We start from the raw sequence: 16,171 nt of genomic DNA, 5'->3' as shown, positions 1-16,171 counted from the left end.
TAACCTACTTTTCCGATATGAAATATATTTATGATTCTGTCCCAAAATATAAAATGAAAATTTGGTATTATAATTCCCAGCTAAATGTCACACTAATTCATCTGGGTGAATCTTATGATGCTACAATATTACAATGCTCAGGGTGTCAGAGCAAATACCTGCTCCATCCCATGCCTACCCCAGAAAGAAATAAGAGAGACTTTTGTAGGTTGCAAGTCCTGGTCTGGTTTATTTATAAAGCAATAAATATTAGAAGCACAAACAAATTGCACGTGTGTAAACAAACTGTACAATGATTGATGAGAGATGAGGGAGGGTGGTTTAGAAGACTCCGAGAAGCGTAATGCTGTCATCCTGAATGTAAGGTAGACTAGGAGAGAAGGCGTCTTAGAAGCATTTGCGGTGCACAATGGATGGGCCTGCCTCGTCATACTCTTGCTTGCTAATCCACATCTGCTGGAAGGTGGACAGAGAGGCCAGGATGGAGCCCCCGATCCAGACAGAGTATTTACGCTCAGGGGGAGCAATAATCTGTAGAAAGAAAACAAAAATTTCCAGTGAACTCTGAAGTTACAAGCCAGAGAGCAAGCAACATGTTGGGAAGATACATAGAAAAAATATTAGATACTAATTCACTGTAATGTGGGATACTTCATACCACAAAATTATATGGCCAATCTATTTATAAACTTTGCTTATTTCCATTATTAAAAACATAGTGCATAGTGCATTATGAAAATAGAATTTCTCCACTTCTCTGAACTAGAATATAATGTGTCAACAAGCTAAATGCATGATGGATGTTAGCCCAAAATTTGGGGGCTTTTAAAATGTGTTCAAAGATTTAGTTGTATCTTTTCTTGTCAAAGATTTATTTTTATTCACTGCTTAAAAGCACTTTTAAAGTTTCCTATCTTGGGAAATGTGCTAGAAAAAAAATCAGGAAAGGTGCTAAGAACAAGTGCTATAAAAACTAAAAGGTAAAGTTTATAGGAAACAGGAAGTGAAGTGTGAGGAGAAAGGAGTTAGGAAGGAGGTTCTGCTTAGAATATCAAGACCTGCCTGGGATCTCCCACCCCCAAAAGTCCTTTACCTTAATCTTCATGGTGCTAGGGGCCAGGGCAGTGATTTCCTTTTGCATACGATCAGCAATACCAGGGTACATGGTGGTGCCTCCAGATAAGACATTGTTGGCATACAGGTCCTTGCGGATATCAATGTCACACTTCATGATGCTATTGTAGGTAGTTTCATGGATGCCAGCAGATTCCATACCTAGGAACAAGTTTAAAAAAAAAAAATCACAGTGCATTCAGGCCAGGGTGGAGGAAAGAGAACAAGCCTGCTCTGTGTTGGTGAGCTCTCACCATTTGTCTCTGAAACATATGTTCGCCTATAAGATACACTGCAGGGCATATGTGGAACAGGTGTCTGACAGTTAATCCGCAACAGACTGCCAAGAAAGGAACAACTGTGTTTAGCACCTGCTTGGAGTGAACACCTCCTGTAACCATCATATGCATGGAGATGTACTGGAAAAGGACAAGACGCACATTTAAGTTAAAATGAATGAAATTTTTATTTATGGACTAAAATGAGATCCAGACAGTCTTCCTCTTGGAAATCATTGCTTAGGAAAGATGTTTAGTGACACACAAGTGTCCATGTATTACTATGAGTAGGATTGTTGTTGCATTTAACCATGAGTAACTTAAAAGTCCAGCCACCCAGTAATGGAACTTATTGGAATAAGTCAGCTCTCTTGAGTAATTGTCCTTTATTCTTGTAGATATGTGACATTCAGTTACCACTCTGTCTATCCTTTATTTTGAGATGAACTCAGTATGTCATCCTTTATCATATCACTAGAGCAGAACACAGACTTTCCCTTTAATGAGCCATCAGGACTTGAAGCTGAGCTGTGTGAGACTCCAAACTATGACTTCTTTTAACTCAGGGGCCCCTTGCTTCTTCCTACTTATAATAGATTTTACTCTGGGAGACCCTAAGATTTCCAGGGAAAAGCCATGCCTCTACGCCAGACCCTACAACTCACCAATGAAGGAGGGCTGGAAGAGCGTCTCGGGGCAGCGGAAGCGCTCATTGCCAATAGTGATGACTTGGCCATCAGGCAGTTCATAGCTCTTCTCCAGGGAGGAGGAAGAGGCAGCTGTGGCCATCTCATTCTCAAAATCCAAGGCGACATAGCACAGCTTTTCTTTAATGTCACGGACAATTTCACGTTCAGCTACAGAAATAAAGGGTATCACAGTCAAGATTTGAAAAAAAAGAAGTCAATTGTGAGGAGGTAGGTGGATTCATCGAGGGAGGAACAGAAGCAGACTCATGCTATGGCAGATGACACACACACACACTCACCGGTGGTGACAAAGGAGTAGCCACGCTCAGTGAGGATCTTCATGAGGTAGTCAGTGAGGTCCCGACCAGCCAGATCCAGACGCATGATAGCATGGGGCAAAGCATAGCCCTCATAGATGGGGACATTGTGAGTTACACCATCCCCAGAGTCCAGAACAATGCCTGTGGGGAAAATAGACGAGAATGAGAATCCCTGAGGACACCACCACTGCTTCAGTCATGGCAAAGTCTGCTTTCATTCTAGGCTAAGAGATACTAGCAATGGGCATTGATCCAGATAAAATTAGATCCCTTACACACAAAGAATAAAAATGAGCATCATGGATACTAAATCTGAAGCCAAATGCAGCCCATCCTTTTAAATATTGTAGTAGAAAAATATCCTAAGGGCACACTTTCAAATGACCATCCCTCTCATCCGCCATTAGCACACTATGTAAGCATTCAGGCGTATTTTTCTTTGCTTCTGTCGAACTTACACGTCTCTCTTTGTTGACTCAGACTCTGTAGAGAACGTGTGTTCTCCCTGGGGATGCGTGCCCAGGGAATGTGACAGTATAAATACACACCAATGACTGCTGCATTCCAGGTTGCTACATTGTGCTGAGCCTCAGTATGTGACATCACATAGTTTAAATGAGGGAAGGAGCTAACTCTACAAGCTTTCAGCTCTTACAGTAACTGTGCTCTGGAACTAACCTAGGGGTACTAATGTTACCACTCTCTCAGCACAGACACCTTGCGAGAGAGTATGAGGGACGAGATCATTCTTTTCCCACTTGGGGAATCTAATTCACACAAGGTCAATGATTTGGAAACATGATTACTCAGTGACTGTCCCCAGGGCCCAAGCATACCTGTGGTACGGCCAGAAGCATACAGGGATAGCACCGCCTGGATAGCCACATACATGGCAGGGACGTTGAAGGTCTCAAACATGATCTGGGTCATCTTCTCACGGTTGGCCTTGGGGTTCAGCGGAGCCTCGGTGAGCAGGGTGGGGTGCTCCTCAGGAGCCACACGGAGCTCGTTGTAGAAGGTGTGGTGCCAGATCTTCTCCATGTCGTCCCAGTTGGTGATGATGCCGTGCTCAATGGGGTACTTCAGGGTCAGGATACCTCTCTTGCTCTGGGCTTCATCACCTACGTAGGAATCCTTCTGTCCCATCCCCACCATGACTCCCTATGAGAAGAAAAAGATGAGAAAATCATGCTTCCACCATGTCAGTAATATAACCAATGCCTTATCAATTTATATCTAATTGCCCAAGTCCAGGAACATCTTAAAAATACCAGGAATAATAAACAATAGGATTTTGCCCCAATTTAGAAGAATCATTTAAAATCAACCTTGTACCTTCTCTCCTCAAAGATGTACAACTCTATTGTTTAGGATATAACTAAGGGGAAAAAAGGAAGCTGTTTCACTGAAGAAGCACCTCATTTTTAAAATATCATAATGCCTTCATTAAATTATTAAGCTCACCACCCATGTCAATCAGAATATAGATAACTACATTTTGGAATGACTGAATTAATGACATCGTATTTCTCCTAAGAAAAGATTTTGACATTCATCAAGTGAACATATAAAGATGGGCTGATACACCATTATCACCCTGACAGTGAAAACCAGCCTGTCCAGAGCTGCCCTGGAGTACCCGTCATTCACCAGCACTGAGGACTACAGCTTTCCTCTTTGGCAGCCTGTCTGGCCAGGCGTGTGACAAACCCAGAGAGCATGGCATTTCTTTTAATAAACGAGGTGGTATGTCACTATCACCATGGCACTTGCTGCCTTTGTCACGCCTGCCTTCTAAAAATGCAACAGCCAGGAAAGAGATAGATTACATCTTTGGGAAGCCCTGCTAACTGGCTGTGAGCAAGAGAGAGGAATGTGGCTTGGGTCCTGGTTGGTTGAGAGAGGCAACGCTGTAATAAGTTTTGAGCAGGACTGAAACCGAAGGACAATGAAGAAAGCCAAGTGAGTAAGAGGCAGAGGAGAAGACAATGTGACCTAAAAATCCAGAAGGCCATGAATGGAGAGAAGCTGGCCCAGCTTTTCATACCAGGGAGTGGGGACCCTTTGAGAGGTGTGCCACCGAAGCGGACTGGGGGAAAGTGTGCATTTCTTGATATGTTGCGGTTTGGTGGGGTATTGCTTGTCTTGGCTTGGATTTGAAACAGATCCAGCTTTTCCTAACTTGACCCAAAGAGTCATGAAACAGGAAGGTCAGGTGAGATATTCCCCAGATCTCTGGACCAAGAAGGTGGCAGGAAGGCGTGTGGAATGGGGCTGGGGACTGCCCCTGGTTGGAGCAGGCCAGGCCAGGCGGGAAGCTTACCTGGTGGCGTGGGCGGCCCACGATGGAAGGGAAGACCGCACGGGGCGCGTCATCGCCTGCAAAGCCGGCCTTCACCAGCCCAGAGCCATTGTCGCACACCAGGGCGGTTGTCTCCTCGTCGTCACACATCTTGGCACAGCTTCAGCGGGGTCTGCAGATTGAGGAAGGGAGGGCCGCCATGCTCAGCTCTCTAGCAGTCCTCTGCACCCAGAGGAGCGAGCAGAGAAAAGGGGAATTCGGGGGTGCTGGGGAAAGGGGAAGATGCCTGCCACCTCCCCTCCCCTCCAGGAATAAAAGGGCGGGAAGAAGCCGCGGAGGAGTTGGAAGAGGTGCACAGAGAAGGGGAGAGAAACCCATACACCCCAGCCAGGAGGCTCACTTCTGCCCCAGGTGCAAGAAGGGACCCAGGAAACCCAAGCCCTTAGCAGGTCCTCCTCAGCCCTTTGACTTTCCGCCTTTTCACGAACTAGGAACGCGTTCTCTGGCCCTATCCACACCCCGGTGCCTGTGCCCCAGATGCAGGGGAAAGCTCACGAGAGCAGGGCTCCAAGCGCCCCTTGGAGGGGCCACGGAACTCCCCTTCCGCGCCCCCCTCCTGCGAGGCCCGAGCCCCAGGCCAAGACAGGTTAGAACCAAATCAAAAAGTTTGGGCTTTAAAAAAAAAAAGACCGGAGCAGCAGGAGCGCGGGGCCTGGGCGAGGGCAGGCGGGGCGGCGGGCCGGGCGGGAGGAGGCGCAGGGGCGGGCGTGACTCACCGTCCGCGGGCGGCTCGGCTCGGCTCGGCGGCTGCGGCGCTGGGGGACGGCGCCCGGAGCGCCGCTTTATAGCGCGCTGATGGACGGGGTCAGTTGGAGCAGCTGGGGGCAGGGGTGGGGGGCCCGGTCTGCCACCTTGCCTTATTTGGTCGCCTTCGCACCGACTAGGACCGCTGAGGCCATTCATGGAGCCAAGGGCAGGGGAGAGGATCAGCTGGGCCCCCAGACCATGTAAGGAAGGGGAGGGGGCAGCCACGGGGATGGCCAAATAGGGAGCTAGGGAGGGGCAGGCGGTGAAGGGTAGGGGGCAGGGGAAGACTAAGTGACGCCAACCCGCCCCCTTCCCCTTCCTGGGGTGGGGGTGCTCCCTGGATGTGCTGTGGATTCGTTCCTCCGCACCCGCCAACCTAAGGGACAATAAGCCACATGCGAGTGGGAAGGCTTGGCGCCCTGCCCTCTGCTGAGGGGTCCTGACAGCTGGGCCAGGGCAGCAGGGGAGCGACAGCAGCTTCTCATCTTCCAGGCTGGGAGCTGGAGGAGCAGAGCCCTGGCAGCTCTCATGGGTACAAAGGACACCACAGCAGCACATTGAGTGCCTGGCAAAGGGGCACCTGGGACAGGGCACCCTTTTGGTCTAGCCCCCACCAGCCTGATGGCTTTATTCAGGGTGCTGGGATGAATCAAGGCCACCCGGGTCCCAGCCGGTGCATGGGTCTGGGTCTGGCCAAGGAGGAGGCTGACAAGGGTTGCTGTGAGTGCTTGGCCAAGTCTTGCTGGAGAAGGGACCAGGTGCACCCCAGCCCAGATATCAGGTAGCCCTCATCCATGCTGGGGGATTTTGCTCAAACTCGGACTCTGATCTTTAGGCCTGAAGAGGATCCCCTGCTGCCAAAGTGAATGAAGGAACACATGCCGAAAGCAGCTTGCCCACTTGCTGGTGGATAGATGAATGTCCTTAAACTGGGGCCAAGGTCTTCATTCCAGGTGGAGACAAGACTGAAAAGGCAAATACTCTTGTCTAGAAGATAAGAGCAATTCAAAACACATAAACACATCAACCCTCCATACTCAGAGTGCAGTGTGTGGACAAGCAGTATGGTCATAATCTGAGAATGAGCTAGAAATGCAGTCTCATCCCAATCTGCTTTTCAGCAAGATCCCAGTGGTTGATATGTACATTAAAGTGTCAGAAGCACTGGTATAAATGACTGATGTCACCTCTTTCATGGAAAACATATTTTGCAGGATCTTTAGACATTTGAGAAGGAAAAAGGAAGTTAGCATAAAATGAGAGGGGGGAGAAAGAGGGAGACATAAGAAGGACACAGATCACTAGATTGCCCTGGGGTGCCCTGTATTCTCAGTTCCTGACTGGCACTTTGATTTTTAATGCTTGTGTTTTTCCTCCAGTTCACACCAGTTAAAAATAGAAGACTGGGCACAGGCATCCCTCTCTAGAGTGGTCTTGGATTGATATGCTGAGGAGGCCTGCTGATTAGATACTGTGTCTGGACTGGGGAATGCTGGGCCCTCCCCTCTGCGCTCCCCAACCATGTTTGGGTTGGACTGGAGAGGAAACTGCGGGGGCAGCTGGGGGATGCAGCCAGGTAAGAGGCCCCACAGCAGGTGTCTTACAGTGAAAATACCTATTGACAAGATGCAAAGAGTAGTGCTGCCTTGGCTCATGCCAATGCAGAAGAACCAAGGAAAAGGAGATACGGGACTGGTATCTGGAACGCAGACAGCCTTGGGTTCAAATTCTGCCTCTGTCACTTACTACTTACTCTCTGTTTTGTCTTACGCAAGACAACTTTCCTGAGCCCCAATTTTCCCCTCTGAAAAGAGGCAAAATAACTCTTTTCTTGCAGGGGTTATTGAGTATTGTAATAATTAGAGACAAATGATAGTCACATAGAAGATACAAAGCAAATTATACTATTACAATTCAGTAATAATGATACTTTTGGAGGCAGTAGTAGCGCTCTGTTTTTTGAAGAATGGGGTCAATTTCATCCATTCATTGATTCAGCAAATATTTATAGGACAAGAACTGTGCTAGCCACAGTGATTCAGAGCTGGACTCATCCTCTGTGGCAATTACTGAAAAGTCAGAGACAGTTATGGTACGTGCAGGGAAGGAAAAGGAGGTACCACTGGGATAGTCACCAAAAGGGGAGGGGAGTCTCAAAGAGGGTTCTGAGAAGGCCTTCCTGAGGAAGTGTCATTTACTGACATGAACTGAAGTTCATGAACATTTGTACGAAAGCAAGAGAGTTTCTACTTGGGAGTGGCTGATGGGAGATTCCCACATTCACTGCCATAGGTACAAAGGCTCCCAGGAATTGAACCCCATGATTACTGACCTGAATCCTTTGCAAATACTTGCAGGGCTCAGGAGGCCAATTCCAGCCCACTCACCCCAGGATCATGGGCTCTAGTGGGGTGTGGGTAGGCCAGTGGAGAACTGACACCAGTTTTGTGAAACAATATTCGCTCTTAAAATGTTTTAAAAATATGTTTTCTATTCCATTCAATTTCATTTTTTAATAAAGTGTATTTTCATATGTGTTATGTTTATAGCAAGAAAAAACACTTTTTTTCTTAAAAATGTATGATATTTACTATTTGTATTACTGCTTGATTTCTACATTTTAAAAACTTTGAACCCTATTATATATATTTTAAAGTATAAGTCAATGGTTAAATAAGATTTCATGACTGATATTTATTTAACAAAACTTTTCAGGGATCCGTTCAGATTAAAAATTGAGAGTTGGCTTTTTATGCATATTTACTTCAGCATATAAAAATTAATTATCCTCTCTATGGGTGCATTCTAGATAATTTTTTTAAAGTTGTGGTAAAATATACATAACATCAAATTTACTATCTTAACCATGTAAAAGTGTACAGTTCCATCGTGTTAAGTAAATTCACATTGTTTTGCAATCGATCTCCCAGTGTTATTTTTTAATGCTGATGGTGACTAAATTGATTTACAAACCCAGGAATGGCTTGCATCCTACAGTTTGAGAAAGACTGGCTTCTATCCTATGAGGTGGGAAACCATAGAGCCTGTTCTGGCTGAGGTCACACAGATGAGCAAAGGGTAGAGTGAGCATGTAAACCCCAGGCATGTGCCTTTAGGCCGTGTACCTAACAATCACTCAAAATGCCTTCCCCTCTCCTTGGACTGCTCTTTCTCATAATGTGAGGCTAGAACCGCCTGCAGCCAGATTACCTGGGCTGTCTGACACTAATTCAAACTCCCAGGCTCCACCCTGGAAGATTGAGTCTGCATTTTAAATGAACCTTCACCCTCTTCCCCAGGTAAGTTCCTCCCCAGCAGCACTGCCTGGCTGGCCTTTCCGAAGCCGGTGGAGCTTTGCTGGATGCCACCCAAGCTGCCAGTGCTGGCCAGAGTCCAGCTTGGCTGACCTTGCGTACCCCCGCGGGACGGCAAAGCTGGGGCTGGTCCCCAGGGCCCTCGAGGGCCAGCGAGGCCCTTTTCAGCACGGACAGGCCATGAGGGAGATGTGCAGGGCAAGCTGAAGGAACAGAAGGTGGGACAGTTCTGCTGCCCTTGCCTCGGGGGAAGCCTGTTTCATCCACCATCTGCTGGGATCTGGAAGGGACCGGCCCAGCCTCCTCCCCAGCACTGGGGGATTAGCAGTCACTTATCTCAGCTGTTCCTCTATTCTGAGGTGTTGCAGTATTTACAGAGAAGCCAGAAACAGACTGAGCCACACTTAATTCCTCCCCATAAGCCCTCCCCGTCCCCTCCTGTCCCTCTCCATTCCATGTGCTAGGAGGGAGGGAGAGGCTTTCTAGATCAGACCAGGAGTTGGGGAGCTAGCCTTCCTAAACATTTCTATTTTCTTTCCCTACACATTTGTTCACCCCCACTGCCCTCTGGCTGGAGCTGGGTTTCAGTTTTCATTAAAAAAAGAAAGTGACATGACTGTGAGAGCCGCAGGCCCCACACATCCTGGTGCTCAGAATCCAATACCGAGGCGTGGCTTATCTTCACGCACATCGCCCTGTGTTTTACATGCAACCACCAAGGAGATTAACCCAGGGGAGGGTATTTTGGCCCCACATGGATTCTGTTCTTGGCAGATTCCAGCAGTCACCATCTTCTGACATGATAGGACCAACTGTAATGAACCATTTAATAAAATTCAGAAGGCAGGAGAAAGGGGGACAAGGCAAGGAGAAAGGGGGGACATAGAAGGGAGATGCTTCTGCATCCTAGAGTCCATGGCCTTAATTATCTAAGGGCCACATTTGTACTTTCCTCTATCCTGGTATAAGTCAGAGAAATCAGAAAAGATTTATCGGTAGCCTTCTAATTCCTTAAAAGGATTTGTTCTTCAGGAATGAAACACTCCTGCTCACAGGCTTCTGCTTGGAAGGTATTCCTCTTAGCTCAGATTTGGCATGCTCCCCACACGGGCAGGGACTCTATTTATGGAGCTGCAGTTTTCAAGTGTTACCTGGAGCAAGTCCACCTTTCCTGGAGAGTGCAAACATGGCGATGTCCGACCTAAGCCTGACCTGCCAGCACAAGGGCTAGAGGGCCTGAGAGGAGGTAAGAGCCGTGAGGTCAGAGACTCTTGAAGTCCACTTTCACACACCTGCATGATGTGGAACCCATCTCTTCCCCATCAAAGCCCAGGCACACACCTGACACATGACAGCAGTAACAGCAATACCAACTGCTGACATGTACTGCCAATTTCCTAGGGGCTGGCACTAACCTGAGACTCACTTTGTGTATATGGTCAACATGGTCAACTTCTAGATGAAGCTGGACAGTCTGCCAGCTGCAGTACCCATTTTTACTGAGCTGCTCTTCGATGTGATGTCAACAGCCTATATCAAGGGGCTGTGTAAGAAATAGGTCACTGCCTCTATTGTAAGGATGTTGTCATGGATGTTCATCATGGGACACGATCTTCTTTATGAGCCTCTTGGGAGAATTTCCTGTCTGACCCTAATACCAAGAACAGTAGCATTTCTACCAACCAACTATTTTGTTTTGATTCTGTGGTCCCCGAATCTAGTGACCAGCCAGGTTTCACTTTTGGTGGTGGCTTAGAAAAATCTTAGAAAACCACATATGTGGCCCAATTGTTAACGTGATGACAGGTCATTGTGACCTATTTTACATACCCATCTCTATTTTTCATTTTTGTTCTTCTTCCACTTTGAGCTTTCACTTTTCTATCTTTATAAGATAGAAAATAAATCCATAAATCCATAAATCTTTTGTGAAACAAACAAAGGATGAATGGATAGAGGGATAATGAACTTAAGGGAACAATGAAGAGAACATTTGAAATTGGAATTGGGGGTGATCATTTTACAAGTAGCCAAGAGTCTGTGATGACTTGCATATATGTTTGTAGTTTCTTCTACCCCAATGAAAGCATGTATTGCCTAATGAAAATATACATTGCCTAGAAAGTATAATATCATTTTGATTTTACTCTTAACATGATAAGTATAACTGGCAGTCCAAAATATTTTCCCCATTAGAAAAATAATATGTGCTTATTATTGTGGTGAACTAGAAAATGCTGAACAGAAAAGTACAAAGAAAACAACATGTCTGGGTCAGTTTGTAAAGCTGTATGTTATAATCTCCCTAAAATAAAACTAAATGAGACATAAAATTCATAAGGCCTTGGTTTCAATATCTACTTATAGCTGCTGGGCTGAGAAAAGACAAACAGCCTCCTATTCTGGTAGTTTGCAAGAATGTCCACTTGTTCTTCAAAGAGAGACATGCAATGCAAGGGATTTGCATTAAAAGCATTTCTTGGTCCTACTGTTATAATCTAAATTATCTCTAGTCAACAGCTGGAACCAAAGAATGTCAAACTGGGAGCAGGCTCTGCTCTTGGGATTATACCAGCCATATATAACTCACTTATATATTTTAGAGGGCAAGTTCCAGTTTCCAACTCAGCTGTTGACTGGTTCAAACTTGCAGTCTAAAAACCGGTCTATCACAAACATAAAACTAAACCACATAAATATATTGCTGAAGGCTTTGTCTTTATGTGAGGAGTCTAAAAGCAGTTGTCTTCTTTTTTTTTTAATTTTAAATTTTTTGATTCAAGAATTTGTGTGTCATCCTTGCATAGGGGCCACGTTAATCTTCTCTGTATTGTTCCAATTTTAGTATATGTGCTGCCGAAGCGAGCACAGAAGTTGTTTTGGGGAAAAAAAAAAAATCTTTACTCCTATCTTATTATCTATATTTCCAAACTCTTTTTAGTTAAGACTACAAATAACCAATTCATCTTACCCTCACAGCCTCTAGTTTAATTTCATAAATTAATAATAATAATACTGAAGGCTTTGCCTAAAGCCAGTGTTTTGTGTTAATCAAAAAACAGAGATTGTACTTCTAAAATAAAAACAACTGAAAAGCCTTCTCAAGCTGTTACTTGAGTGTGAATGTTGGCACCGCACAAATAAGTAGGCCTAGGGCTTATTGTATTTCAGAGAGAAGTGCCAGCCTTTGAGGACTGAGAAACGAATCAGACATTAACTTATGACATGGCATTGAAAAATGATCAGAATGACCTAGAGCATGACCCAAAGGATGGAACAGAGTAAAATACTACATCATCAAAGAAATATCTGCAATGACTGGACAGACTCTAAGGTGAGAACCTTCTTTTCAGATGAACAAGAAGAGTGCTATCTGTTCAGTTAACCCTTTTGCAAATTCTATTTAAATGTGCAATTTTCTAAGGACAGATTCTGGTCACTGTTTAATATTAGAGCACAACATTTATAGCTGACACAGAAGACTCACATCAGGCTCATGTCCCAGCCAACGTGTGTGCCGTCTTTCTGTGTTCCCTGTCCGATAACAAGAGAGTCCAGAGCCCCTGTCCTGAGGGTGCAGAGGGAGAGCCCTGGAATTTTAAACCAAGCTGATCTCTTAGACTGGCATAATTGGTCATTTCTGGTGTCCACTCAAGGATCACATCACTAAGCTGTGGGCTCAAGGGATGTGAGGGGATGAGGAGAGAGGGATGAGGATAGGGAGATGGTGATGGGGGAGAGACCTCCAACTCTCTCCACCCTTCCCACTCATTCCTATCTGAATGGAAAACTGAAAATGCTAAATCAGAAGAACAGACAGATGCTGGCACAAGGGGCTGAGGCTTCACTTCCATATCTTGCAGTGGAAAACTATACACTGTGCTCATTTTGTCCAAGTCAGGGGTATGGGCCCCGAAAATGGTAACAGAAAAGGCAAAACTGATCCCATGAGGAAGAAAGCTTTATGCATTAGAAAAGCTTCAGTGTTCTAGTTCCTTCTGGAAGTGTACACACCTCAGGCCTAAATATCAAACTCTGAAATATTATTCCATAATTTGTATCTTTATGCAGTGAGATTTTTCTTGGACCCATCTGGAAACTAACCCTTATTTTTACTTAAATGTGAAAGGTTAAATCTTAAATTTGCCTACTTTCTCACCCGGAACATGTTTGTATGAATCTGAGAGAATCAGTCATGAGTTAAACGTTTATTGCTTCTGTTTCCTGTATTTCATCACGATGTCACAAGGACACATCAGGCACATCTTTAAAAAACATCTGATTCAGTCACAATCACGTAGACAGGGTTTAAAAAAACCTTAAGGCTGATATTGGGCAGCAGCTAAGAATGAACAGATGTTCTTTGTTCTCTCAGATGTTTGTAGGTATAGAAGGTCAAGGTAACATTTCATAATCACCACACACACTGAGGCTGTGAAATGAATATACCTTTACAAAGAAAGGTGGTATGTTAGGAACATATAATACTCTATTGTTAGAGTATGTGTCATTTCCAGTGAAGTATCTTTTACCCCCGTGGTCCCTCTGAACCCGATTCTCAGTATCAACCAAGAAGACATCCAGTTCTCAGTGACTGATTTTGAACAATGGGCTTCAGATAACTTCTTTGGGAGAGTCAAGGCTTGCTTTCACTTACATAGATACTCAAACACATCCCGAGTCTCTCATTTTGCAAACAACTTAGTAAACTATTTCAGATGAATAAACTCTTTGATTTGAAAAAAACATTCTTTCTAACTAAATAGAATTAAAATAATGGTGCTTATTGTGCAAATGCAGATATGAACAAGAGGAAAAATCCAACTTTGTGGCTAAATGGTGTTCCCTTGAAATCAAGATGTGGTTTATTCGATCTCTTCACTCAGTCAATATTTATTGAATACCTTCTCTGGGCAAGACATTGCACCAGGTACAGTGGGGATTATTAGAATGAACGAGACAGCCTATGTGCACCAAGAGATTGTTTTCCCTATATTAGATAGTACACAGACTCAAGCATCCACCACAAAAATCTGTGCTAAGTATCATAAAAGAGGAATTAAACAGAGGCTAAGGGGTTGGAAAAAGGGAGCAAATCCTTCTCTTTGGGCAGCACGGCAGGGTTTCATAGTCTGGATTTTGAGCTGAGCCCACAGGAATAATTGATTCATAGGTTTCCTCCCACCCCCAACCCTCACCAATCTGGATAATTTTGCAAATGATTTAGAGAAGGAGACAAGACTGCTAAAGGCCCAGGAGGCTTCAAGGAGAAGAAAATACTGGGTTCATTCAATGTTTGGTTATAAAAAGAAAGGAATAAAATAATGGGAGAAATAATTAGTTAATAAACTTTAGCATATTGTGCTATATTTATGAAATTATTTTCTATCCAAACCATGTGTTTATGAGGAAAACCAAAACAGACATGTTGTTCCCATTAGAATAATTACAGTTTGTTCAGCAGATACTCACCGAGTACCCGCAGTGTACTACAGGCTGTCCTTCTGTACTTGAAGATGACGTCAAGGTTCCACGTGAAGTGGGAAATAAGCACACTACTGAAGGTGCCACTGAAACAGTCTTTTCAAATGAGAAGTGTGTAAAATGTGTTTGTGCACGTGTGTGTGTGTGTTAAAGTGTAGCCACACCTTATTCTTCATGAATTGAAAGCTGGAGCAGACCCTGAGAGAGAGGTCTTCCCCACATGCCCTAAGTCATTTGCCAGGACTGATTTTGAGAATCTTTACAGAATGAATGATTTCAATCAAGTTCTTCTGTACATAGAAATCTTTGACTGTTAAAGGCTGTTTCTAAAATCCAACCAAACACACCAAAACTCTTAACAGTGGGGAGAGTATTGAAGATCAAGGGAGAAAAGGATTATTACATTTTCCATTTTATACTTATATATTATTTGTATATTATTCCAGAACCATATATTAATTTTATAAATTTAAGAAAGGAAGAAAAAAAATCTAGTTTAACATCCTCTTGCTGAAAGGCAAGCATGTTTTTGTCTTGTTTACCCAGTGGAGATTTCTACATAATAACCTCCACATCCTTGAAGAAAGACATTGCATCTCTGAGTGCTGCTTAAAATCTTTTTCACCAGCACTGCTATTTTAAAAACTAATTGGTTTATAATCTAATTCTGTTCCAAGTTTTTCAGGTGCAATGAAATCTCTTTAGCCAAATTGGTTAGGAATTGGGTTTCTAGTTAAGTTGAAAACTATCATTGTTCAGAGAATTAAGCTCATTTAGATACACCCACACAAAACTACAGAGAAGATCATTTCATTTGCTTTGATACTTCTGAAGTTATTTCCAGAATATTCTCATTTTGAAAACTAATTTTTGTCACATACTATAATATAATGTGGATGACAGATGTAGAATATTGGGTAAACTAAAATTGTAACATCCTGAAAATGAATGTTTTGTTAATATCAACATAACTATTATCTATTTGTTTCTCTTAAAAAATCAAGTATAGATAATACTTCTAGTTCTGGCCAAGGTGGAGCACTCCGGGTGCTCTCTCTTACAACTGTAGGCCTAATACAGCAAACATAGGAAGACTCAAAGGAAGGAAGAGGAAGCTAGACTGCCTAGGGATTTAGGGCTGGACAAACAACATGGTGGTGAGTTCTGCGGGTTTCCTTACTGCCTGTCATGTACCCCAGACAGGGTGCTGCAGATGCCTCCAGCCGAGACCTGCCAACAGGCACAGACAAAACAAGCTCTAAGAACAGTCTGTTCCTCCTAGTCAAAGGACCAAGAAAAGGGAGCCCTCGCAATGGAAAGTGTTTTTGGTTACACCTGCCCTAATCTTGCCAAACGCCAGTGGGAAAATTGCATTCCCATCTCCATAGTTTCAGTGGGGCAGAATGGGAGCTGATCTTCCGTCCCCGTGGAATCAGGTGCTGGTGCTCCAACTCCCCTTCCCAGTGGTGTTGGTGGGACTGATCAGGGAGCTGATCTTCCATTTCCTGCCTGGCAAAAGCAGGCAGTGCTTCTACTCTCCCACCAGGGCAGTGCCAGCATGGGTCCAACGGCAAACTGAACCTCCAACCCCGCACCCATTCCTGCCCCCGGCCAGCCCCCACATCAGCAAGACTGAGCTAGGCTGTGCAAGGCAGGGCTGATCAGCACTCCACCAGTGGTGTTAGTAGGGCCCAGGGGAGCTGAACCCCCACACCCACTCAGCAGCAATGAGACTGAAGGAGGATGCACAAAACATGGCTGATCAGCATTCTGCTCCCCTGACCTGTCATCACCCAAAATCAACCAGGCAAAACGAGGGGATGAGATGTGCATTCCAGTTGTCCCTTGACTTCCCTCTATCTCC

General features: G+C 44.6%; 1 protein-coding gene and 1 non-coding gene across 2 annotated transcripts; both read right to left on the bottom strand.

The window, feature by feature from the left end:
- Window positions 1-205: 205 nt before the first annotated feature.
- Window positions 206-5,515, bottom strand: ACTC1 (actin alpha cardiac muscle 1). The gene is made up of 7 exons (XM_069461978.1): window positions 5,479-5,515; window positions 4,724-4,874; window positions 3,237-3,561; window positions 2,380-2,541; window positions 2,057-2,248; window positions 1,094-1,275; window positions 206-531 (listed from the first exon to the last, which is right to left on the bottom strand). Exons 2-7 carry the CDS (start codon window positions 4,850-4,852, stop codon window positions 388-390), a joined length of 1,134 nt encoding a protein of 377 aa, XP_069318079.1. The 5' UTR covers window positions 4,853-4,874; window positions 5,479-5,515; the 3' UTR covers window positions 206-387.
- A 6,070-nt stretch (window positions 5,516-11,585) lies between these two features.
- On the bottom strand, window positions 11,586-11,692 carry LOC138381054 (U6 spliceosomal RNA). Its single transcript, XR_011233004.1, has one exon. It is a non-coding gene; the product is annotated as a U6 spliceosomal RNA (small nuclear RNA).
- Between the last annotated feature and the right edge of the window lie 4,479 nt (window positions 11,693-16,171).

This window comes from Eulemur rufifrons, chromosome 2, assembly GCF_041146395.1.
Source record: "Eulemur rufifrons isolate Redbay chromosome 2, OSU_ERuf_1, whole genome shotgun sequence".
Classification (NCBI taxonomy): domain Eukaryota; kingdom Metazoa; phylum Chordata; class Mammalia; order Primates; family Lemuridae; genus Eulemur; species Eulemur rufifrons.
Note: the sequence above shows the minus strand (reverse complement) of the source record. Positions and strands in the feature narration are given on the sequence as shown.